Source organism: Mastigoproctus giganteus, chromosome 1 (assembly GCF_048544385.1).
Source record: "Mastigoproctus giganteus isolate SK-2022 chromosome 1, ASM4854438v1, whole genome shotgun sequence".
In the NCBI taxonomy this organism is placed as follows: Eukaryota; Metazoa; Arthropoda; class Arachnida; order Uropygi; family Thelyphonidae; genus Mastigoproctus; species Mastigoproctus giganteus.
In genome coordinates, this window is record NC_143575.1 from 13,711,600 (window position 1) to 13,738,149 (window position 26,550).

The 26,550-nt window shown below is 37.0% G+C and overlaps 1 protein-coding gene across 1 annotated transcript in view; it reads left to right on the forward strand.

Annotated features, from left to right (window-relative positions):
- LOC150090565 (katanin p60 ATPase-containing subunit A-like 2) overlaps positions 1-26,550 on the forward strand; it is a 123,453-nt gene that overhangs the window by 62,496 nt on the left and 34,407 nt on the right. The window contains exons 11-13 of the mRNA XM_090382070.1: positions 1,639-1,757; positions 3,492-3,586; positions 21,979-22,086. Of these exons, the coding sequence (XP_090238196.1) occupies positions 1,639-1,757; positions 3,492-3,586; positions 21,979-22,086 (322 nt within the window). The remainder of the gene's footprint in view (positions 1-1,638; positions 1,758-3,491; positions 3,587-21,978; positions 22,087-26,550) is intronic.

The following is a 26,550-nucleotide window of genomic DNA, read 5'->3' on the forward strand; positions in this document are numbered from 1 at the left end:
TTTTTCAAATTTAGTTGAAGATAGTACTTTGGATGTATCTTTTAGTTCTAATGAATTATTTAAAATTTAGTTAAAGATATATTTTCCGGTGAGATCAAACTTAATAAACACCCTGGGTATACTATGCTTATATTCTCAGTGGTGATCATTAGGATGATGACAATGATGGTTAGGTGGTGATATTAATTGATGTTCTTTCCACTGACATACAACCAGAATTTCTTAGTGATAATATCCACATATTTTCAGACTGTCTCAACATCTATGGGAAATAGAATAAAAATGCCAGTTTCAAAGTTTTAGATCTCCATTGATTGTATTTATCTTCTACAAATTTTTATAAATCATTGTCCAAAAGGGAAATAAAACATGAGATTTCCATTCCCAACTTGAGATTGCTATCCCAATATTTTTGGTAATGTAGTATATTATTTTGTACTGTGTTTTACACTGGACATAAAATGTCCACTCTAAGACGTATTTTCTTTCTGAGGCATATTTTATATAAAATCATTATTTTATGAATAAACGCTATTTGAAAAGTGAGATTTGGGTAGATAGCTATAGTAGCTATATTAACATAAATGCAACATTTGTTTGTGTATTGAATGTGTTTAACAAACTGAAAATAAAGTCTATAAGTCAATCATTGATTAATTCTGCATAAAATATGCTTCAGACAAAAAATGTTTGTCTGATTTCAATCTACAAATTTGCAGTTAACATTTTTTAATTTTTTTATTTTCCATAAATTCAACATTTGAAAATATACAAATTTCATTTCATCACTATCTGGTGTCGTGCTCTCTCTCTCTCTCTCTCTCTCTCTCTCTCTCTCTCTCTCTCTCTCTCTCTCTCAAATATAATTAATCATAAAATATAAAGAAAATTCATTATGACAGTAATTTGCCACCAAAAAGCATTAAAACAACAATGTTATATGTGAATTCTGTTTTTAAAAAAGTATTATTACTAATATAATATAGACTGTCTTTTATGAATGGGCATAAAATTTTGTTTTTGGCAGTTATTGTAGTCTTTAAGTAAGTTATTGGCAGTTGAGGTAAGAAGGAGTGGTTAATCATTGGTCACAGTGTGGCAGTTTATATAGTCATTTCGTGCCACTTGTTGTATATTGTTTTTCTGAATTGGGCCAATTTTTGTGTTGTACAGACTTAAAACCCAGAATAACTCACAGGAAAAACTCCCTCCCCCCCACGTCTCAGATTGGTTAACTATAGCTCAATTGAAAATGCCATTTGAAATTTCTTTCATACATCTTTGATGGGATGTGAACCCACCATACACTCATGGAGGACTGATAAGGATTGAGGCAGCTAGAATGTGGTAAAACAGATTACACCTTAAATTTAGAATACCCATTCATTCTAATTTATTTATATGTTGATAATTATTGTTAAAGTAATTTAAAACCTTTGTGTTGGAATACCTTTAATTTACTTAGGTTAAATATTCACAATTTTTATAGTCTAACTGCATCATGTAGTTTCTTTATTTCATTTATGTTCTGAATATTTCTCTACTCCTCTTTTTTTTCTAATCTAACTATATGATGTAGCTTATTAATTTCAATTATATTTAAAATTTTTTCTACTAATTGTTTTGCTAAATTTCTAGGTACTGGAAAAACACTTCTGGCTAAAGCTGTGGCTACTGAATGTGAAACAACCTTCTTTAATATTAGTGCTTCCACACTTGTCAGCAGGTGGAGAGGAGAGTCTGAGAAACTAGTGAGAGTATGTTTATTTGTCATAATCTGTGAAATTAAAAAAATAGGTAAAACAGCCTAAATTCTATCCATACTCATGCATATTTTAACCTATGAGTGATTTCAACAGAATTATGTCAGTAGTCCCTTAGCTGAAATTCTTTTTGAGATTTCTTTCACTCTTTGATGGGATGTGAACCCACTGTACACTCTTGGAGGACTGATAAGAAGGAACGATATTGATCCTTCAAATTTAAATCTTATAACTCGGACTTTTATGCATAGTTTCATTTTTTTTTTTTTTCCTGTTTAGTAAAACTGTGTCTTATTTATATCATACATTCTTAACACAAATGATTATGTATGTGATTTTTATGTACCAACCTCTAGAAGCTTATAAAACACCCATAAATGGCTATTTTGCATTAATTTTTCTAATTGTTCAAAAATAATGCTGCTGTTGTATGGCACACCCTGACAGAGATACACCGAGGAGTTTGCAAAGAATTTAACTTCCATAGTAAATAAATAAAAATAATATAAAAAAAGAACAGAAAATAAAATAACAAAGTCTTACATAGTGAGCAGTTCTTGGGGAACTTAAGAGTTTAGACACTCTTTGGCCTTTTTTCAATTTGAGTAGCCCTTCATCCATAACTCAATGTCAAAATAGTCTTGGTTAACAAATTTCACAACTCTTGCTATAAAGCAGCAGTCAGCCTTCCTCATTTTATGTTTTAAACTTAAAACTGGGGACACTCCTCAGGATACATAGTGGAATTCCCCCATGCAACAAAATTCTAGATGTCAACATGGCCATCAGTGCTAGCAAGTAGCTTTAAGAAAGTTTGTTGAATGCTGTATTTACATATTGCATCAGAGGGGTGCAATCCCAAGTTCTGAATAATTTAGGTTTGAGAGTGAGAGGAGTAACCAGCCTTGATATTACACCACTTTTGAACTCAATATTCCACATTCAGAAGAGAATGAAGGCTGTTGGTAGGTAGATACAGGTGACAAAATTGGCAAACAGTATACAAGGATTTCAGCAATGTAAAGTGATTAATATTTTAACATAAGGTGTTTACTCTGGTCAAAAGCCCTTCAACATCCAAAAAAAATTAAGACTAGTTAAAAATGATTTGAAAGAATGTGACCTCTTCAGCCAAAGAAATCAGATACCCATTGATAGAGAGTTATATTCATTCATAGTTTGTGGCCAAGGAGAAGACAGGTTGTTGATATGTAAACAAAAAGAGGGACCTGAAAGAAGGGAATGAAAATGGACAGAAAGAGGAATTCTGTAATTCAGTTAGCCTGAGGAATTCCAACATGAGTCGGCTCAAATTATTCATGCTGAAAAAGATATGCAGAAACTTCCTTCCTTATAAACAATGAGGAGGGTGGTTTCTGTGCTGGACTTTGTGGAAGAGAAATAACCATTTACATTGTAAAGTACAAAATTTCTGTACTTGTATACTGAACATAATTGAACTGATACAACCACCCAAGTACTGTCCTTGTTCATAAATCTCCAATTTTATGAATGTTATTGATCTAGCAATCATACACAGAACTTGTACCTAAGTTACAAAAATATATGAGATTTGTTGTCATGTGAACTTTTAAACTTGTTTTTGATTGAGGAATAATCATTCATAGTTGTCATGTAATATCAGAATTTCTGTATCTCATCTAAAAATGATATAATAAAGAATTTGCTTTTATGGATTTTATTAATACAAATTATTTTATTGTTAAGGTTCTGTTTGAGCTTGCACAGTTTCATGCACCATCTACGATCTTTATTGATGAACTAGATTCATTAATGAGCCATAGAGGAACCCATGGAGGAAGGTATGATTTTAATGAAGCTGTTTCAGTTTCATTTTAATGTTACATTTATTTTTAAAAATTTAATAAAATTGAGAAGGTATTTAAAGAGTAGTATTTCTGTTTTTCAGTTTATTATAATATGTGAAGCTTGAAAGTTTCCTTCATTCTGTGAAAATTGCAATTGCTTACTTTTCAGAGGCTTCTAATAAACTTTATTTTCCCTTTTATTTGCATGTTGTATATCTTTTAACCAATAGGCAATTCATGTAATTTTTACCCTATTTAGTAGGCTATGCATAGGATAAAAAGTACAGTTACAATTTTCATTAAATTAACTATGGCAAAAAATTACTGCATATTCTGATGTATAAGTTGACTTAGCATGTAAGTAGTTCCAGTGGCATATCCAGGTAACATTATAAGGGGGGGGGGGGCATGGCAACCATGCTTTTGAGTTTTTTTTTTGAGGATGTCTCCTGCATTCTGTTTCTATAATTTCAAATTTTTGGTTAAGGGGGCATATGCCCTCTCTCCCCACCCCTGAATACGCCCTTGAGTAGTTCTTTTTTTTGCCTTTAATTTGGTTTTAATCATGTATTCACTGAATAAGTTGACCCCCTCCCCCCCCCCTCTTTTATACAGTCATTTTTTGTATCTTGCATAATAATGAATACAGAAAAATCTGCATTAAGAACCACTGTATACTTTTTAATTTAATTATTTCTGCTTTTTCTTTTAAGAGTTACACAGGTCATTTTACACAGTAAATTGTGAATAGAGTGGTAAGTGTATGCAACAGTCCCTTATTTAGAAGGTCATGAAACTAAAAGGTATTGATGACGAGGTATCATCACTGTTAATGCCATATATGTGTACGTTAGCAACAATAAAGATATTGACCATCCCCAAAGTTTTTACTTTTTGAGTTCTCAAAAAGTAAACTCTGAGGATTGTTATTCTTGGGTGAAATTCTTTTGAAACCCATTATCATTCATGGGTTTTAAAAGGTGGGCAACAGCGTATATATGATATTAATTCATGTCTTTCTAATCCTAAATGCGTGTCTTTAATTCAAGCTTAGGATTTTATATTTGCCATAAGTCAATCTTAACATTTTAGATGTGCGTTGTGTTTTTTTTTTTTTAACCTTCAGAGGTCAACTCTAGAGTGTTCTGTTCACTCTACAGTTACTGTAGAACAGAATGATTCCCCAGTGAATCCAGAGTGAAATTTAAAAAAAGGGGGAGTCAAAATGACCCCCATGCAACTGCCAAGGGCTTAACATGGCAACAGTAGCAGCTGGTTGACAGACCCCTCAGCAAAATATCTATTTTGTATTAATTACTGGTTCAAGATTAGTGGCTGTTGCACTCTTTACTTTCATAACTATGCACACAGTCTTACTTATTAGCATTAGTAGAGGCATTTGATGCAAGAAAGCAAGCTTATTCAGCATCAGCCAAAAAAAATAAAAATAAATAAATAAATAAAAAAAAAATGTTTGAAGTGACTACTTCAAACATTATGTTTAAACATAAGTTTGAAGTGACATTTATTTGGAATTATGTGTAAAAAAGAATCTGATAAGCTGGACACCATATGTGTTATTGTTTTCACTTGCTGCTATTTTTGGTTTCAGTGTATTTCAAATATGTTTCTCCTCGGATGGTTCCACTACTATACTCTTTGTTTTATTTCTCTATATGTTAAAAAAAAGTTTTCCTTCTAGTGATATTTATTCAAGCCAATGGGAGAAGAGGGCAGGGCAATTACGTCACTACAAATGTGCAGGTAAATAATTACATTGTTGTCTTCCATTGAAAGAAAACTGCCTCCATAAAGTTTGCCAACCTCATGCACATGCATCGCTCTGTAATACATGACCACGCCCGGCATCATTTGATGTTCCCTTGTAATGTCAGCTGATGAAGGGATCCGATATAGTTTGTATATTTGTAAATAGTTTAGTATTTTGTAAATATTTTAAATATTTGTATAGTTTGTAAATATTTTAAATATTTGTATAGTTTGTAAATATTTTAGTTAAATATTTTAGCCCTGCTCTTTTGGATGCAACAATATTCCTTGTGCATTATGGAACCCGGAGCAAAAGGCATTTTCCTAAGTGACCTATGTAAACCCAGGTAAATAATTACATAGTGATATTTATTCCACCTTGAAAATGTCGTGTGTTGGGGTAGCCAATGGGAGAAGAGGGATGCAGGTCACGTTGTGGTACAAGTGGGCAGGGCAATTACGTCACTACAAATGCACAGATAAATAATTATGTAGGTCATTTTCTGATTAGATATCGAGAAGTGCATTTCAACAAGTGTGTCTTTTACGTAGAAAAGATTTGACTTACTCTGTCATGCCTCTACATTTTACTTATAAAAGCATGTGCAGGGGTTGGCGAGCAAAGCGAGCAGGAGGCAACCCCCCCCCCCCAGTGTTTAATTATTATATGAAACGGTTTTATGGCTAGATTATTATCATCATCATTATTTATGTAAAATAGTTTCTTTCTTGATTATTGTTATTATGATTACATTTATTTGAATTAAAATTAACATATGCACTTGTGCAGTGCTGAATTTTCATTTATCTTATTTAAAAGTTTTATTTGAAATGGTAGCAGTTCATATTTATATTTTATGGTTTTCTGTTCAGAGAATTGTTAAATGTTTTGTTTCACAAAAAATAACAGAAGTAAAAAACATTTTGAAATTTTTAAATTTTCACTGAAAAAAAAAAATGCATATCATAAATATAGTAACTTCCTGGCTTACAAGCACTGTGCATTCCTGAAAATTAGTTCTTAAATTAGGGAGTGATATTCCCATAGATTAAATAGTATAATGACAGGATGAGTTCCAAAAAAATAAAATGTTCAAAATATGATAACTGGGATAACCATATAACTTTTATATATGCTTTAACAAGGAAATTTAAAACTTTTTTAATGATGAGATTTTAAAATATGTTTATTGCAAGATACAATTAAGGTGGATTGAATCTGAGGAGTGCTATACTTATGACTTAATGAAGTTATAAGTACTCAAGAGCATTTTTCCTTAGGAAAGAAATCACAGCAGTGCATTTTAGCACAACAGTTTTAAAGCTGTGTGTAGAAAATGTTGGCAGAAAGAGAGGAGTGATATTGCTTTGAATTGCCAAGAATATACAGTAGATTCAAGATAAGCATACCAGTAGATAACTATATTGAATCAGTATGGTGTTGCATAACCATTGGGAAAACAGATGACAGCAAGAGTGTGTTTTAGAACAGATAACTGTGATAAACATAATGAAATATCTTTATAGACAAATAAAATGAGCAAGCAAACCAGAATGTCTTATTATGAGAGATTTTAATTTTTCAGAGAAAATTAGTCTACCAGTATGAACTGAAACTTATAAATTGGTTATTCATCTAGTGTTTGGGCATTTCTTGAATTGCTGGATGACTGTTTCTTACATTTACATGTTAGAGACATTACAAGGGAAGAAATATTTCTTTCCTGGTTATTAGTCAAGTTCCATCAGATATTTAAGACTCTTCAAATAAAGTAACCATGGGCAAGCAGTGATAACAATAATCACTTGGTTCAGCTCATTTCACTATGAGAAAATGCCTAAAATTTTTACCTTACTGAATCCACGGGCCCTGGGTGCCAAGTGTTTCCGTGGCTAAGTGATCTCTGAGCTCTATAAAGTGATTTCAAGCTTTTTCCTTCAAACGAATCACTCTTCTTATTAAGTTTAAAGTTAGCTTCTCTTAAGTTTTTCATAAAGCACAGTAGGCTTTATCTTACAAGTAGTAAGTTAAGTCAGGAGAGAAAAGACACCTTTCCTTTTATTTTATTAGTTACTAACCCAACTAACCTAACAACCGCTTGGCCACTCGTGGCATTGGCCCCGGGTGCCAAGCGGTTATTAGTGTAGCCAAGTGATTTCCAAGCAATCTATATATTGTGTGTGCAAATCAAATAGTTTTCTTTAGGTTTTAAATGCAATTTTCTTTATTTATTTGTATTGAGAAACTTTTGCACTACAAAAAGTAGGCAGAGTTCCAGGAAGGAAATTCACATTTCTGTTTTTTGTTAATTTTACTAACCAAACTAACTCATCGCTTGGTTACCCTTGTGGCACTGCTCCTGCCTCCCCGTGGCGGGGCCGGTAACCTGGAAAGAAAAGCTATCTTTCCGGGGCTAAAAGGAGCAAAATGATTTCCCCTACAGGACATAGGGATCCTAATATGGCTGCTCATGAGATAGAAGACTCTAACTCATGCATTTCTAAACGTCAAAAAACTGACTGTGTACAAAGAAGGCATCCAATGCACCTTGTATTGCATTCGACTCAAGAACAGTCTCTTGGTAGTCTCTCGCCTTTTAAAATTCAGAAATACCTAGAAAGTCTAATAGGATCTCTGAAAACAACTAAGCGTCTGAGATCGGGCGACTTGCTCGTTGAGGTCTCAGATGAACGGCAATCACAACGGCTCCAAAAACTAACATCCTTTGAAGGATTATTGATTACTGTCTCCCCTCATGCTACTCTAAACACCTCCAGGGGTGTTGATAGCTGAGTAGGATCTCATAAATCTCTCAGAAGAAGAGTTGAAAAATGAATTGCAAGACCAGGGAATTGTGCATGTAAAGCGCATATATACACAAAACGAGACAATGCTCTAGTTCCAACTTGGAATATAATACTAACATTTGATAGCCCCAAACCTCAGCATCCATTAAAGCAGGTTATCTGAATTGTCAAATAAAATTGTACATTCCTAACCCTACACGCTGTTTTAAATGCCAAAAATTTGGGCAATCCCAAAACGTGTGTAGAGGTATAGCCACTTGTGCCAATTGCGGTTCACGCGAGCACAATCACTCTGACTGCAAAGCAGAGTAGCACAAATGCTCAAATTGTAGTGGTCCACATACTACCTACTCCAGAGATTGTCCCCTTTGGAAAAAGGAAAAAAACATTCAACAGGTCAAAGCCGAAAAAAACATCTCGTACCAAGAAGCTAAAAAAAATCTGTAAGGCTCAATTTAGCACTCGACCCAGCTTCGCTGAAGTAGTCCAAAAGCCAACTGCGGTAACCAGTACTGTGCAAAGAACATTAACGACTGGTACTCAAACTAAGGTAACGTTTCCCCCAGACAGATAAATGTCAGATTGGGCTCGGTCAATTTTGGAAGCTGTGCCCCTTTCTGGTAAACCATATAAATCAAACAAGGCTGTTAACACACCAGTCACTGTTCCGCATTCTAACAATAACCCAATGTACTCAAAAAGTGGTGATACTACTAAAGCTGATTCGATAGAAATGGAAGGAAACACTGACCATGAAGACTCCGTTCTCGATCTCTTCCCAGAAGAAGAGATGGAAACAGGAAGAACGTACTTCCCAAAAAGAAAATCTGGTCATCATAAGCCAACAGTACCTCAGACAGAAACCGAGGACCACACTTCACCCAAATAATGCCCAGTTTTCTTCAATGGAATTGTAGAGGGTATCGCACCAACCTTGATGACATTTGGGATCTCCTTCTCCAGTATAACCCAGTTACCTTCTGCCTCCAAGAAACTAACTTAACAGCTTCTGTTGCTACCTCACTTAAACATCATGTTATCTACAGAAAAGATCGAGTTTCTCATGTAAGCAATTTGGCTCATGGAGGAGTTGCACTTGTAGTCAGCTCCAATATCCCTTCCCGACCATTAATGTTACAAACAAATCTAGAAGCAGTAGTTGTTTGAATATCCTTTCGTTTTTCTTTTACCATTGTCTCCTTATATTTTTCCCCTAACCAAGACATTTCTTATCTTGAAACTGTTGTATCTCAGCTCCCTCCCCCCTTTTGCATCATGGGAGATCTTAACGCACATAATCCTCTATGGGGTGATAGAATACACGATAAATGAGGAAAAATACTAGAAAAGCTTTTAGATAAATTTAATCTGACACTATGAATTTTTTTTTCATATAAATAAGTGGGTAAAATAAGTTTATCCACTTATTTTCACCTACCTTCTGGGTCAAGCTCAGCAGTTGATCTCTCCATATGCTCACCAGTCCTTTTTCCTCCTTTTTGATTGGTCTGTTCATGACAGTCTACTGGGTAGTGACCATTATCCAATAGTCTGTCATGTAGAATCAAATTCACCACCTTGTCATAATCAAACTGCCAAATGGAACTTTGCCAAAGCTGATTGGGTAAAATATAGGCAACTAGCCATCCTTCAAAAAACAGCTGTTTCAAATGTGTCAATAAATAATGCAGTTATGTAACAAATCAAATATTGCTGGCCACTGAAGCAGCAATACCAAGAGTGTCCACAAGTCATAGAATAAGATCAAAACCCTGGTGGAACAATGAATGCAATCAAGCTAAACGAGAGAAAAATAAAGCCTGGAATAAATTTCGCAAAATCCCTGCTGCTGCTAATCTAGTACACTTCAAGAAAGCCAGAGCCAATGCTAGATGCATTCAGCATGCAAGTAAAAGAGAGTCATGGAAACGCTTTGCTTCAACTATTACACGGTCCACTAAAACACAAACCATCTGGAAAAATATTAGAAAAACGTATAATAAATATCTTCCTTTGCAACTATCAATACTGAATATAAATGGCAATGATGTTTCACTACCTCAAGAAATAGCTAACACTCTCGGAGAATCCTTTGCTGAAACCTCTGCTGTATCCTCATTCTCGCCAAACTTTCAGAAATTAAAGTCCCTTGCTGAAAAGCAGACCCTAAATTTTAACACAGACCACCATCAAATGTACAACTGTCCCTTTACCATAATTGAACTACGGCTTGCTCTTAACAACTCGAAACACAGTGCTGCTGGACCTGACGGAATTCACTATGTCATGTTGAAAGAGCTGAGCGAAAAGTCGCTTCATGTCTTACTCCAGCTATATAACTGGGTTTTCACAGAAAATACTTTCCCTGATAACTGGCGACACTCGTATGTCATAGCATTATTAAAACCTGGCAAGGATCCAATCAACCCGTGTCACTATCGACCTATTGCCCTCACCAGCTGTATGGGAAAAATAATGGAAAAAATGGTAAACTCTCGTCTCACCTGTGTGCTGAGCAAATACAACCTCATCAGTTCATCGCAGTGTGGATTTCATACATGTAGATCAATTTTAGACCTCTTGATACAAATGGAAAACCAGATTCGCAATGCCTTCTTAAGGAAGGAACATTTGACTACAGTTTATTTAGACATTGAGAAAGCTTTTGACACAGCTTGGCGATACGGAATTCTCCGTGATCTATATGCATTAGGCTTCAGGGGTAATATGCCAAGATTCATACAGAACTTTTTGAAGCAGCGATCCTTCCAGGTCCGTATTCAATCCACTCTTTCCCGAAAATTCATCCAAGAAGAATATGTTCCACAGGGCTCAGTTTTAAGTGCCACTCTATTCGTTATAAAAATCAACTCAATTACCAAGGTCATTCCGGCCACTGTATTTACTACTTTATATGCAGATGATGTTAGTATATCTTGTCACTCACAGAACATGAGAATGATTGAGAGACAACTGCAAGGAGCCCTTAATAAGATTACAACATGGGCTACAGATAACGGGTTTCGCATATCACCTGAAAAAACTGTTGCAGTTCATTTCTGTAGAAGATGTAATCTCCACCCTGACCCACTTCTAAAGCTGGAGAACAATGATATACCTGTTGTTGCCTACCATTCGATTCCTTGGGTTAATTTTAGATAAAAAATTTACCTTTCTTGACCATTTTAAACAACTTAGAACCACCTGTTTCAAGAAATTAAACATTTTGAGAGTATTATCAGCTACAACATGGGGTGCTGACCGTCAAACACTCCTTAATTTATATCATGCTATTGTAAGATCAAGGTTAGACTATGCGTCACCAGTTTACAACTCTGCTAGACCTAGTATTTTGAGGGCTTTGGATCCTATTCACCATAGTGGCCTTCGCATTGCTCTTGGAGCCTACCGCACATCTCCTGTGCATAGCCTGTATGCTGAAGCTCACGATCCCCCACTCTCTCCACGAAGACAAATTTTACTGCTAAATTATGCTATCAACATAAAAAGCCAACCCCTGCATCCATCGTGGAAACATCTATTTACACCAGATTGGGAGAACTTGTATGCCGTTTATCCATCAATAAATCAACCCGCTGGCATACGTCTTTGCTCACTAGCTTCATAAATCTCTACTTGAGAAATATGAATCTTATACCAGGATATACACGGACGGTTCCAAAACTGATCACCACGTTGGTGCTGCTGTTGTTCTTCCATCATCTATAATCTCTAATCAGTTACATGTAGAATGCAGTATCTTTACTGCTGAACTTCATGCCATTCGAATGGCGCTAGAAACTATAAAGTTGCAGCAGTTTACCCATAGTATTATTTTTACCGACTCTCTGAGTGCCCTTCTCGCTTTACAGCAACCAAGAAAGCATCATAACTACCTACTTGGTGATATCCAGAACTTGCTGGCTCATCTAGCTAAGAACACGAAAGTAATAAAATTTTGTCGGGTTGCTAGCCATTTTGGCATACCTGGCAATGAGAGTGCTGACCATGCAGCCAAATCTACTGTGCAACCAGTTGATGACTCTTTCAAAATTCCTTTCGCCAATTATAAAAGTCTTATAACAAAGCGAAGTATGATTTACTGGCAAACCATCTGGCAAAACCAAGAAGGCAACAAACTCCTTCGGATTAAACCGAAACTCCAGACTTGCCCATCTAGTTTCCGCTCGAACCGAAAGGAAGAAGTCACACTTGCAAGATTACGAATAGGACAACACACCTCACCTTTATCTTCTCCCTTCCTCAGACCCGCCTTCTTGTCTGAACTGCCATGCTCAAATCACATGAGAACATCATTGTTGACTGCCCTCTCTATATTGGAGTACGGCAAACCACCTTCTTATCAAACTATGCAGCCCAAATCACACCTACTCTGCAACAAATATTAGATGACAGATCTGACATTGATGCAGTTTTCACTTTCCTAAAAAGGATAAAATGCTATGACAGAATATAATGCTTAAATCTCACATAATGCACATATCTCACTTTTAATAAAGCCCGTTACCTCCTGCCATTGTTTGGCGCATAATGGCCTATAGCTGCTGTTGCGCCGTAAAACATACAACAACAACAACAACTAGTGGCATTACTCCTGCCTCCCTGTGGCAGGGCCGGTAACCCGAGGGGGAAAATCAACCCTCAGGGCCAAAAGGAGTCCAAAATGGACAAAGAAACCTTTCCTCCACTTGATCCATTGAGATCCTCTACCGATAAAGACCAACCTGATCATGACTCCTATCAAAATAAAAGACAAAAAACAGAACAATGTCAACAAGATCACCCAGCCTTTCTCCTTATTTATTCTCTATCAGAGTTTGCTGCAAGCAAATCATCCCCATTTCTAATCCAGAAATGCTTGGAAAATGCTGCAGGATCACTGAAGATGGTAAAACGATTACAGTCTGGAGACCTTCTGGTAGAAACAATGAAGCCAAAACACTCAGAAATATTATTGAAACTGACTACATTTGGTGGAATTCAGGTGAAAATAACACCCCATGCCACTCTGAATACCTCCAAAGGAGTTATAGCAGAGTGGGACCTCTCAGAGGATGAAATAGTGCAAGAATTGGCAGATCAAAGAGTAATGTAGTAGTTATACTGCAGAACTGTATGCAATCCAGCTAGCTATAGGAAATATCAGTATCCATCTCAACCCCAGTAGTTTAATATATACAGACTCCATGAGTGCACTGTCTGCAATAAGTAATAAAATCTCAACCCCACATCCCATAGTAAAAGAAATCCGGTCTCGTCTAAATCATTTGCAGAATAGGCATCATACTGTAAGTTTCTGTTGGATTCCAGGGCACACTGGCATCACAAGTAATTAGAATTAGTAGAGGCATATGATGCAAGAAAGCAAGCTTATGCAGCATCAGCCAAAAAAAAAAAAAAAAACCCTTCCACTTCACCCTTCCATTCGTTCGAAATACCTGTACAGCTGAGCCTTAAATTTATTTAGGCTATCAACTTCCACAACAAGGGATAGAAGTCTGTTCCACCAACCAACCAACTACCCACTGGCTAAAGGCAAATTTCTGCACATCTATCCTACATCTGTCTTTCCTCAATCTGAATTTATGCCCTCTCAGGTGATTATTCTGAGCAAGAGGCAGGATCCCATCAGCACTGAGCATGCTCAAACCATTCAAGGCTTTGTACACCTCTATCAGATCACCTCGCCGGTGCCTAGTTTCCAGACACTGTAATTTGCAAAACTTAAGCCTTTCTTTGTAAGAGCAACCCTTCGTTCCGTTCACTAACCTTGTTGCCCTTCTCTGTACTCGTTCCAGCAGCTCTACATCCTTCTTGAAATGAGGCCTCCAGACCTGTATACAGTATTCAAGGTGTGGCCTTGACCATTGCCTTATACAAGGGAATAATCAACTCCCTATCCCTGCTAGAAAAATTCCTGTATATCATTGATAAGACACCATGAGCTACTCTTGCAGCCCATCTGCACTGCTCAGAGAACTTCATATCTGCCTGCACAATTACCCCCAGGTCCTTTTCATTCTCTACCACTGTCAGTGTTGTACCACAGAGTTGATACGTTGCTCTGGGGTTGCTGTTTCCCATATGTAGTATGGGAAACAGCCACCTCTCATTTGCCACCTGTCAGCCCATCTGCTCAACCTTTCCAGATCCTGTTGCACAACATAGTGTCAGTAGTGTCCTTGACAACCCTGCCAACCTTCGTTTGGTCTGCAAACTTGGACATTAAGCTTGATATACCATCATCAATATCATTTATAAATACAGAAAACAATAATGGACCCAGTACTGAACCCTGAGGGACTCTACTAATAACATTAGGATAGATGTGCGGAAATTTGCCTTTAGCCAGCGGGTGGTTGGTGGGTGGAACAGACTTCCATCCCTTGTCGTGGAAGTTGATAGCCTAAATAAGTTTAAGGCTCAGCTGGACAGGTATTTCGAACGAACAGAGGGGTGAAGTGGAAGTGGTTATTTTTATTTATTTATGTTACTTTTTTTTTTTTTTTTTTTTTTTTTTTTGGCTGATGCTGCATAAGCTTGCTTTCTTGCATCAAATGCCTCTGCTAATGCTAATGCTAATGCTAATTAGTCCACAATGAGCAGTGTCCATTGATTACCACTCTCTGTCTTCTCCCCCTCAACCACCCCTTTATCCATAACAGCAATTTGCTTCCAATGCCACACTGTTCCAATTTGTGCAGCAGTCTTCCACGTGCAACAGTATCAAAAGTCTTTCTAAGATCAAATATAATATCAAAGTTATTCCCTGCATCCAGTTCTTTTGTGACTACATCATAGTATCCAATCAAATTGGTCAGGCAAGACCTTCCCTTAACAAAACCATGGTGTGTCTGAGCTATAACTGAATTCTTGTCAAGATGATCCTGCAGTGCTTCTTTAACCAGTGCTTCCATTAATTTTCCTGGAACAGAAGTTAAACTCACAGGTCTATAATTACTTGTGTCAGCCTTTGATCCTCCTTTGTGAATTGGGGTTACATTTGCAGATCTCCAATCTGTGGGTACCTCCCCTGAGTCCAAGGAAGCTCTCATAATTATGGTAACGGATTGCTTGCTTCCTTTGCTGCCTCCTTTAATATAACTGGATAGATCCCATCCACCCCAGGTGCCTTTCTTGTATTTATTCTGATCATCTAGCTCACTGCCAGTGTTTACTTCATCTATGGCATTCCCCTTTATCCTCATGTGTGAATGTAGATACAAAATATTTATTTAGTATGTTAGCTACTTGAGCAGGATCATGAACAGTTGAACCATCGATATCAAGTGGACCAATCTGATTCATCCCCTTCCTTCTAGAGTTTACATAAGTAAAGAACTCCTTGCTGTTTTTCTCTGCATCCCTTGCCAAATATTTCTCGTAATCTGCCTTCGTCTGCCTAATCTCCTTTGTAACTTGGTTACAGATCAACTTATATCTATCATAGGCTTCTGTTGTTGTTGTTGTTATTTGAAAGCTATTGGCGCAAGAGCAGCTTAGGCTATAATGCGCCTAGCCTAGGTAGTCATAGGCTTCTGTCCCACATGTTAATTTATATGTATCCCATGCATTTTTCTTCTCACCCATATGTCTCATTAGTTCATCTGACATCCATTTAGGCCTGAACCTTGAACAATATTTCTTAGTTGGTATGTAAAGCTTAGTAGCTTCCAAGATAAGTTCTTTGAATGCTTCCCATTTTGAGTTTGCTGTTGGTAACATCATCAGTTGGTCCTACTGTATAGAATTTAAATACTGTCTCAGACCATCGTAGTCGCCTTTATGAAAGCAATAACCCTTCCCTTTACCCCTGATGGTAGTTATCTCCTTGAGTAAATCCCACTTCAGCACACTGTGATCACTGCCACCTAGTAGTTCCTGTATCTGCAGATTCTTAATGCATGAAGAATCACTACTGATAATCAAATCCAGGTATTGCTCCCTCTAGTTGCCTCCCAAACATGCTGATTTAGAAAACAATCATCCAATAAATCCGCAAAAGCCTTGCTAGTGTGTGAGTGACCAATCCACAAATTCCAGTCAATATGTGGGAAATTAAAATCCCCCATCATAAGACTCTGATTTACTGGCCCACTCTATTTCCCTGTACAGTTTCTTATTATACTCACAGAGTCATTAGGCCTATAGCACACTCCTACTCTCAATTTTGATCTCCCAATGCTTATGTCACACCAAACTGACTCGACACTACACTGTACAGCGATGTCAACTGGCTTCACTTCCTTGGATTTTATGTGTTTCTTAACTAATAGCATAACCCCTCCTCCCTTCCTATCCTGTCTATCCTTTCTGTAGACGTTGTACTCCCCAAATTCCAGTTCTGCATTACTTATATCTGTGTGACACCACGTCTCTGATATCTCAACAATATCTGCCTTTGATGCTTTGAGCAATATCTCAAATTCATCAAATTTATTTACCAAACTCCTAGCATTGGTGTACATGGAAGTATACATGCACCTGTTCTTTTTCTTAGCTACCCTAACACACCCCATGTGTTTACTTGTACCCCAATGATTCCCAGCAGTCTCTGAAATATCCTGCATCTTATTTTCTAGGCTGCTGCTCATTCCCATAGAAGCAGTGCAAGAATCACTTTCACCTCTGCAAATGGCTACTTTTAATCTATTAGTCCTTGTATCCCCCCAATCTAGCAGTTTTCCGACCCACCTAACACTGCCTCGATAGCATCAACAAACATTCTTGCACCCTTTCTATTTAAGTGTATCCCATCCCTATAGAAACAGTCTCTCCTGTTAACAAGAACAGACCAGGCTGAAAAAAATTCTACACCTTGAGCCTTGTACAATCTTTCCAGGGCCGAATTGATCGACAGGCTCTCATCATATACTCCCTCCTATCGTGTCTGGGCAGAATCGCAGACACTTTCAAATTCAACCCTAATTCACAGCTTTTTTTCAATAGTGACCTGTACTTGCTAAGTAATTCTGCCGGTCTCCTACTCTTAATATCATTAGTGCCAACGTGTACAACTATATCACCTTTTGTGCCTGTCCTCATCTGTGTCTGATGACAAATCACTGTCTTCATATATTGCCTTGTCCTCAGTTCCATCTATGGAATTTGAAATGCCACACTTCTTAAATGACTTGACAACGATCTCAATCTTGATATTATCCCAGGATCTTTTCACCCAGGTACAAACTTCTCCTATAGTTGATTTCTTCACTCTTCCTGCTGGTGTCAAATTGTCCCCAGAAGACTTCATCCATTGGTTCCATTTGTCTCTCATGGCAGCTTTGAAGGGTTTGTTAATGCTGACATCAAGTGGTTGGAGCTGGGATGTCAAGCCTCCAGGTATGATGGCAAGTTTTGTTTTTTGCTCTGCAGAAATCTTCTTTGTATTTTTTGTTATGTGTGCCCTGAACTGATCAAGCACCAATAGGGCAGGTATGTGTAAGAGCCCACCTGGTCTCCTGCTCCAAACTTTCTCAAACCAGATCTTCATCCCATCCTGATCCATCCAACCCTTGTCATGAACGTGGACAATCACTCCTCGAGGAATGTCGTCTTTTGGCATTGTTTTGCATTTGAAAATCAGCATAGGAGACATCTTGGTCTCATTGGCACAACAAGCTAGAACAACTGTATAATGGCTCTTTTCATATCCACTTGTCTTCACAGTTACAGTTTTCACCCTCTTCTTATCAACAGTTGTTACTTGGGACATCAAATTGAAGGGGAACTTTGTCCATATTTGCAATCTGTCCCAACTCAAACTGATGTGTCTTCTGACATTGAATGACAAAACGATGAAATTCAAGGACCTTCTGCTCATAGCTTTCAGGCATCTTTTGGGCAAGTCTGATGCATGTACGCATGCTTAGTACATTCCGTTTTATGAACCTGAAGCACCAATTGTGTCCTCCTTTGAAATCAGTAACTTCTTTTTCATCAGCAATTCTTCTTGCCTCATGCTGAACCATTTTTGTGGACACAGGAATTCCAATTGCCTTTGCCCATATCTTCAATTCCCTCTCTAAATCAGGCCATTTTGCTGACTTGCCTCTAATGGCCTTCTTCTGCCGTGGCGTTTTCAGTACGGTTTCTTCTTCCTGTAGCCAGTCTCGGATTGTTTTCTCAGTTTGAGGAGGACCAAACTTACATTCAGCATCACGGTTTCCATTCACTTTTGCAAACTGGATCACTTTTAACTTGAATTCAGCACTGTACGAAAATCTTTTCTGAGCCATTTCTGGGCAGAACATAGCCTAATATACCGGTAACAAGTGTGAAACAATGAGTGCAAAGACAACAAGCGCAAAAAAGCGGGAAATTCAAGTAAAAAAAAAAAATCTACAACCACTGTATAAGACGCACCCAGTTTTTAGACCCCAAATTTTTCAAAAAAAGGTGCGTCTTATACATGGAGAAATACAGTATGTAGTGCTGAAAATCTGCACATTTTTTGCAAAATCCCATACATGCCCCAAAAATCAGTGTATGGTGTGGCATACCTCGAAGAAGTATAGTCAAGCCCATATTTTTTGAACAGACTGTCACCTCTGATGTTTAACAAGGCATTGTAATACAGTTTATTGCATTGCTAAGGAAAAATGAAAGAGACATCTGTCTAAAAAAGACATAGCAATCTGCCATACTGTATGCTCAACCACTGAAATATTGCAAGAGCTTTTTCAGATTTAATCATATCATAAGGACTTTGGATACCTAGGTCTCCTGATTTAACAATCCCAGACTTCTTTAAATATAGATTATTAAAGCAGAAAGCCTACAAGAACAGACAATTCAGAGTGAGCATTGAAAATACAGTCCAGAGTGTATCAACATAAACTCTTTGTTGTATCCCTTGAAAAGTGATCAAAATAGTCAATTTATGTATTGCTAACAATCGAGGATACCTCCAGAATTGTTTATAAGCTATTATTTGTAAATTATTCTGATAATGAATTGTATTTTCTTTCGACTGATTTTAGGGTTACTTTAAAATGAGTATACTGTATACAACGCAGCAATTAGACTGCATCTTGAATATTGTATACAAGCTTGGAGATCCCATTTTACGAAAGATATGGACCTATTAGTAAGGGTACTGAGAGGAGTAATGAGATTGGTTAAGGGCACAAAGGGATATTCTTATTGAGGGGAGACCTAAATTTTATAAGCTACAGTGTTTGGAAACCAGGTGTTTGCAGGGTGACCTGATTAAGATGTTTAAGGCCTTGAGAGGTTTGAGTTAACTAAATGTTGAGGGGAATTTTTATGCTTAGTCATGTGACATACACAAGGGGGCATATATTTAAATTCAGAAGGGATAATTGCAGACTGGATATTTGAAAATTTTACTTTAGTCAAGGATTGATTTGAATGTTGGAACAAACTCCTACCTGCTTTTGTTGACATTAGAAATTTATCTAAATTTAAGGAGAGATTGGAGGGATTCTTAAAAGAAAGAGGTAAATAAATTGAGGGAAGGTGTGACCTAGGTTACTTTATTTTTTAATTTTATTTATTTTTTGGCTGGAGCTATAATAAGCTTGCTTCCTTGCATCATTTTGCCAGGGCTAATAATAATACTAATATGAGTTTATAAGTTGAAAGTCCAGCATGAATAAAAATCTTTTGTTCTTAAGATGAAAAGTTAATAAATTGGATGTTTATAAACCAAGAGCAGTCTATTAGTAAAGGTTTGGCATTTCTGCCTTCCACTCATACAACAAGCAGAAATATGAAAAAAACAAAATAAACTTTTTTTTTTTTTTTGTTTTTTTTCCAGAAATAAGAAAAGAAAATTTGGGTTCTGTCAGACTAGATGCTGTTGCTGAGGTAGTAGTGGCTCAGCCACTACTACCTCATTTTATTATTAAAATTACCTAATTTTATTATTAATACTGGTAGTAGCAGTATTATTAATACTGATAGTAATAAAATGAGGTAGTAATGAGCTACCTCATTTTATCATTAATACTGGTAGTAGTGGCTGAGCCACTACTACCAGTATTAATGATAAAATAATATTACATACATGTATAACCCTTATGCTTTAAGGCTTTATGCACTATAGTTGATGAACCAACATTAAATTGCTTCATCAATCAATGCATTTTTCTTTTTCACTTTTTTTCAATTCAGTTGTTATTCACAATATCTGTGTTAATGATAATGCAAATTATTATTAGTAGTAGCAGTGGTATATGATTCAAGAAAGCAAGCTTATTACAACATCAGCCAAAAAAAAAAAAAAAAAACTTCCCCATTTCACCTATCCCCCCCTAATAGTTTGTCTAGATCTTCCTTGAATTTATTCAAACTACTCATCTCTATGAAATCAGACGAGAGTTTGCTCTAACAGTCAACCACCCTTGCTTGACAATTTGCTTTCTTGCATCACATGCCACTACTACTACTACCATCCTCTTGCTGAAGCAAAATTTTTACACATCTATCTTGCAGTCATCCTTCCTCAGTTTTAATTTATGCTCCTTTGTGTGTGTGAGTCCTTAAACACCCCAAACAGATCTCCATGCAGGGGATGTCTACAGACATTGCAATTTGTAAGCCTTTCCTGGTAAGAGCATCCTTTTGGTCCCTTCACCAATCTTGTTGCTCTCTTCTGCATCCATTCCAACAGATTCACATCCTTCCTAAATTGAGGCCTCCAGACCTGTCTGCAGCATTTAAGATGTGGCTTAACCATTGCCTTACACAATGGCATAATCATCTCCTTATCCTTGCTGGAAAAATTGCTGTATATCATTGATAAAACCTAATGAGCTGTCCTGGCAGCTCATGAGTGTCTGCATTGCTAAGAGAACTTCATATCTGACTACACAATTACCCCCAGATCTTTTTCATTCACCACTGCCCTGAGTGTGGCAACACACTCAGGGTATAGTAATCTTGGATTACTGCACCCCATATTAAGTACCTTTCATTTGTCAATATTAAACCTCAATTGCCACTTCTCAGCCCATCTGCTTAATTTGTCAAGATCTTGTTGCAGAAGCATAACCTGATTACTGTGACAACCTTCATTTTATCTGCAAAGTTAGACTCACTGTGAGCACTGCATACATGTCTGGAAACCTCATTTTAGGAAAGATGTGGATCTGTTGGTACAGGTGTACAGAAGAGAAACAAGAGTAGTCAAGGAATGAAAAGGATGCTCTTATCAGAAACATTTCAGTTCTGCCAACTGCAGTGCTTGGAAAGTAGATACCTGTGAGGAGATGAAATTGAAGTGATTGATGTGTTTAAGTTAAAGGCGGCTTTAAAAGAATAGAGCGAACTAACTGGTATTGGCATCTTTTTTCTTTCTGGGATGATGCACATAAAGGAATATAAACTTAAATTAAAAAAAGGATGGTTGCAGGATATATTGTGAAAAAATTTAAGAACACCTAGATGTTATTTGAAAACTGCACAGTGCTTTTTTAACTTTTATATATATTTTTTCTCTTATTAATTTTTAATAGCTTTTAATGGTTTTTAAATTTCTTTATTTTATTAGTAATTTTTTTTAATAAAATATGGGTAGAAAAATAATTTATCAGCCATCGTCTTTTAGTTTTCATTGGTTATTGACTACTAGATGCAAGAATTTTTCACAATCATTTTTTTGAGCTTGAGGATTTTCTCACATTCACTGGTTTTATTTGTTACAGCTGCTTTTAATTACTCATTTTCATTAATAACTTAGCAATCAATATTTTGTAAAAATAGCACAGAAAGTAAAATATTTTAATAATTATGAAAGAAAAATATTTTATTTTATATTTTAGTGAGCATGAGGCTACTAGAAGAATGAAAGCTGAGATACTTACTCAGATGGATGGGCTGGCCTGTTCTGATAATCTTGTTTTTGTTCTCTCAGCCTCTAATCTACCTTGGTAAGTTATTGCTCAGAATCAGTTTATTATAATTAAGCAAAAAAGTATGTGTATCTAGAAATATAATAGGAAAAAAAGTATGTGTATCTAGAAATATAATAGGGAAAAAAGTATCTACATTCTATTATCTGTATATACTTTATAAGCTGGAACAGGTTGGAATCACTGGGAAAATCCTTAGATGGCTAGCTGGATGGCTTCAGGGTAGGAGGCAGAGAGTTGTGATAAATAGTTATTCCTCAGTTTGGGTTGATGTAAGAAGTGGGGTTCCCCAAGGATTGGTATTAGGACCACTGTTGTTTTTGATTTTCATAAATGACATTGATGCTGACCTCTGAATTTTGGGAAATTCAGAGGTCAGCTGGATGGGAGGAGAGAAATGCATAGGTTGTCTACTTCTATTTCTTTTATTAATTATTATTATTTTTTTAGTTTTCTTGTTATTATTTTATTTTATTTTATTTTTTTGGCTGGTGCAGAATAAGTCACAGGCTTCCTTTGCACCATGTGGCCATTGCTATTGTACCATGTAGCCATTGCTCTTGTACTATGTGGCCATTGCTCTTGCGGCCGTTGCTAATATTATACATCTATCTATATAGATAACTTTGAAAAATAATTTTGTTATTTATTGAATTATTTGAACTTTTTAACTTTAAGTAAATCATTTACTTGTAAAATTTTGCATTTTCCATAAACCTTTCCAGTGGCAAAAAAAGTGCCATGTTCAAGGTGTACAACATGTTGTTGTACCTAAGATATAGTGTATTTGTTCCTTGAACCATGCATGTAAAATAATATACAAACAGTCATGGTCGTGAATCTGCAGTTTTACTAAAAAAAAAACATACCCTGACATATCTTTAAATTAAAAAAACAATTAAGAATATTTTATATTTCTAATACGAAGTAGGCCTTTCGTAAGAAATAAGAATTTTAAAGCTGCTAGGAGGCATTATGCCTTCGTGACCTTAATTTAAAATTCAAAGAGCAAAATGTGCAGGCATAGTGTTTGGGGTAAGATGCCACCAGTGGTTCCCGCATCTGCACCATGCAGCGATTTCCAAGCTGGAGGCGCGAACTGGTGCAAAAGGAGGCGCGAAAAGTTTAACAGAAATGTAATTTTCATAACATAACATACATAAAAAAAATATATACATGATTTTATTAAACAAAAGCAAACCTTCAAAAAAAATAGTTTCTGTTCCATCAAATGCATTGCTAGCGTCGTACCAAGTTTCTTACAGAATCGCGAAATGTAAAAAACCACACGCAATAGGAGAAACTCTAGTTTTGCCGAAGAACTAGAAATTGCATAATTATGGATGTTTTACTTCAAGGGAGGTGCCGGGAAATTTTACAGGTCAGGGGAGGCGTGGGCTCGGAAAGTTTGGGAAACGCTGGTGTAATGTGTGGTTTTTGTTAGAGTTGTGTTTCTGATTACTTGGGCTTACATTGCCACTGGGAGGTGAGCCAGGCAGTCCATTCTTTCTGGCTAGTCTTCACCAGGGTTGCCTGAGCTTCCTGGATGGCGACCAAGTAAAAAAAAAAAAAAAAAAAAAAAAAAAAGTGTAAGCAAAGGTGATAGTAAAACAGTGGGAATTAAAATGGGTAAGAAGTAGGAGAATGAGGAGAGACAGCATCCTCTTGGCAGAGAGTGGTAGGGAGGGACCAAAGAGTTATTATTAGCCTGAGAGAGAGAAGTAGAAGTAGAAGGGAATCACTAAGAAAGAGAAGAATGATAATATCCAGCTCAGGACCCTGGGTGTGCCAAGCCCATACTCACCAGATGTGAGCCCCGGAGTTAAATTTGGTTCTCCCTAGGCTAGAAAGCCCACCCAGATACAGGGAAAGCAGAAAGATTGCAGGGCTAGAGTGCCCTGCAAAGTAGACCTCCAGTTTGGCATCCTACACATGAAGATAGGTGTCAGCAGTGCTTGACCCATTTTATGATATACAGGTGAAAAGGTCAAGGATCCTGTGTCCAGTAACAAGGGCACCAGTAATGTCTTCATGTGGTGTTAAGTCAGCAGAATGATGTGTCTTTCCATTCTAAGTTTTGTATGGTTAAGGGAGTTAAATTTTTGTGAGGTTTGTTCTTTTGTATGAAAACACAGCTTGGGCAAATGCAGAAAGTTCTTTGCAATGGTCTTCATTTATGAGGAAAAAGAATTCTTCACCATGAGAAAGAGAACATAGTGCTTGAAACATCTTGCATCTAAAAGGGTGGTAATGATGACACTGTAAAGGACATGTTCCTAGTCCTCAGGCATATCACAATTGCAGAGTGGATTTTCTGTAAGTCCAAGTTCTTCAAGTTTGGAGTAGAGTGATCCATGGCCAGTGATTAATATGTAGCATAGAGCTCTGGAAGAACCACAGGGAGGTTTAGGATAGGTGAGTGTCACATTTGGAATAAAGCATTTTTTACACCGCCTTTTGTTGATTGATTCCGTTCATTTTGCGAGTATTGGATAAGATATGCTGATATATTCTTTTTCTCCTGTTTGATAGGGTTGGAGAGGTCTAGGTTATAATTGAGAATTTTAACAGGGATTGATTTCTGGCAGCAATAGCTAAGCCCTTGAGCAATAATTTCCAGATATAGTGGCAAAGCTCCAGCAGGGACCTCTAGGGTCAGCATACTAACAGTTTGGCAGGCACGTGGTGGTGAGGAGAATGTTTCTCTAGTTAGATTCCAGCTTTCATCAGTTCCTCTGAATGATGGCTGCTGCTACCATATGCAGCCAGGATATGCAAGCATTACAAACTACTCTGTTAACACTACACTATGTCCAAATGAAAATAATTATTTTTAAAAGCACTTATGGAAGTACAGCTAAACCAGCTGAGATAATTTTGTCTCCTCTGCCACTAGTGCTTTTGAAGGTTGCCAAATTTCTGAAATAAAATGCTAAAGGATAAAATACAATTAAAAAGAATAAAAAAAATATTTAATCTGCCAAGGAGATCTCATCTTGTCACAAATCATAAAATACCGAGATCCAAACAAACAAGGAAAATGCATTGAGAGGCTGTGGCACTATGCTATTTAAACCATTACTGCACGAGGTACTTACCCAGTAAGACTGAAAGACAAAAGAAAGTCTTGGAAAAACTGCACCTGTGAATACCCAGACAAGGCACTCCCTTGAAGGCAGTTAATCAGGGAAACAATCATAGACCTTCTCTTGAAGACAGAATCGAAGAAACAATTATACAGGCAGATGGAACACTTTATGGGGAAAAAGTTAGTTAATAAAAATTAAATGAAATACATGACCTTGTGAAAGTGGGGGTACATGATAAATCACTCAATCAACCAAAGTGAAATACTGGGTGGTTATAAAATAAGTGTCCCTATTCGGGAGACCCTAGTGTCAAAGCAGTTAGAGTTAGCACTGTGAAAATTGGTGGATATGTCATTTAGGGTTTGGGGAAGCATTTGTAGAAGAAAAAAAAAATTAGTTAAAATTTCCGCCACTAGGGTGGAAACGCCGCTGCACATATGTAAAAGTTGTCATTTACTTCAAGACACGCTGCTTACGCAAATGACATCCTGTTAGATAAAAGCAGACAGGCCAACACCACCTTCAATAACCATTATGGCTCTTAAAAAAAGGAACGTGCTCTTTTAGTAAAACCGTTTTACCAGAATAATAGTAACGCTAATGCAGCACTACGTGAATATTGGGAACTTAAAGGTTTGCATAAAGGACCTTTGACATCAGTGGGGCTTCGAAAACTAATAAAGAAATTTGAAGTGACCAGGGAGTTAGGTGTAATTCCAGGCAGGAGACGACCACGTATCGGAATGGAGGTAGTGAATGAAGTGGCAGTTGCAATGGCCTCCAGCTCAGAATGTGAAACACTACCAGTCAGTAGTGCCAGAGGTGTGTCAAGGACTTGAGCCTTCATTGGTCTACTGTACTTAAAGTGCTTCGAATAATTTTAAGCTGGTTCCCATACAAGATTCACGTGGTACAAGAACTAAAGTCTTGTGATCAGCAACAATGAATAGACTTTGCTCTATGATTTCTGGCTTGTATGGAACTTGACGATACATGGGCTCGAATGATCTTGTGGTCTGATGAGACACATTTCACTCTTCATGGGGCTGTAAATGCACAAAACTGCCGAATATGGGAAGCTTCTCATCCATCTGCTGTGCATGAAAGACCACTACAAAGTTCATACGTTACAGTGTGGTGTGGATTCACCACACTGTAGAGTTTATAATTGAAGCATTTTTTTTTGAAGAGTCTACATCTCCTGGCCCCGTAAGGTGTACTGTAACTAGTGCATGGTACTGCACTCTTCTAAGGGATCACATTATTCTCGTTCTGCAAGAAAGGCAATGCTTGGAGACCATAGTGTTCATGCAAGATGGTGCCCCTCCCCACACTGGTTGACAAGTGAAGGAACTGCTTTGTACAACATTCGGAAATGATCGCATCATTTCTA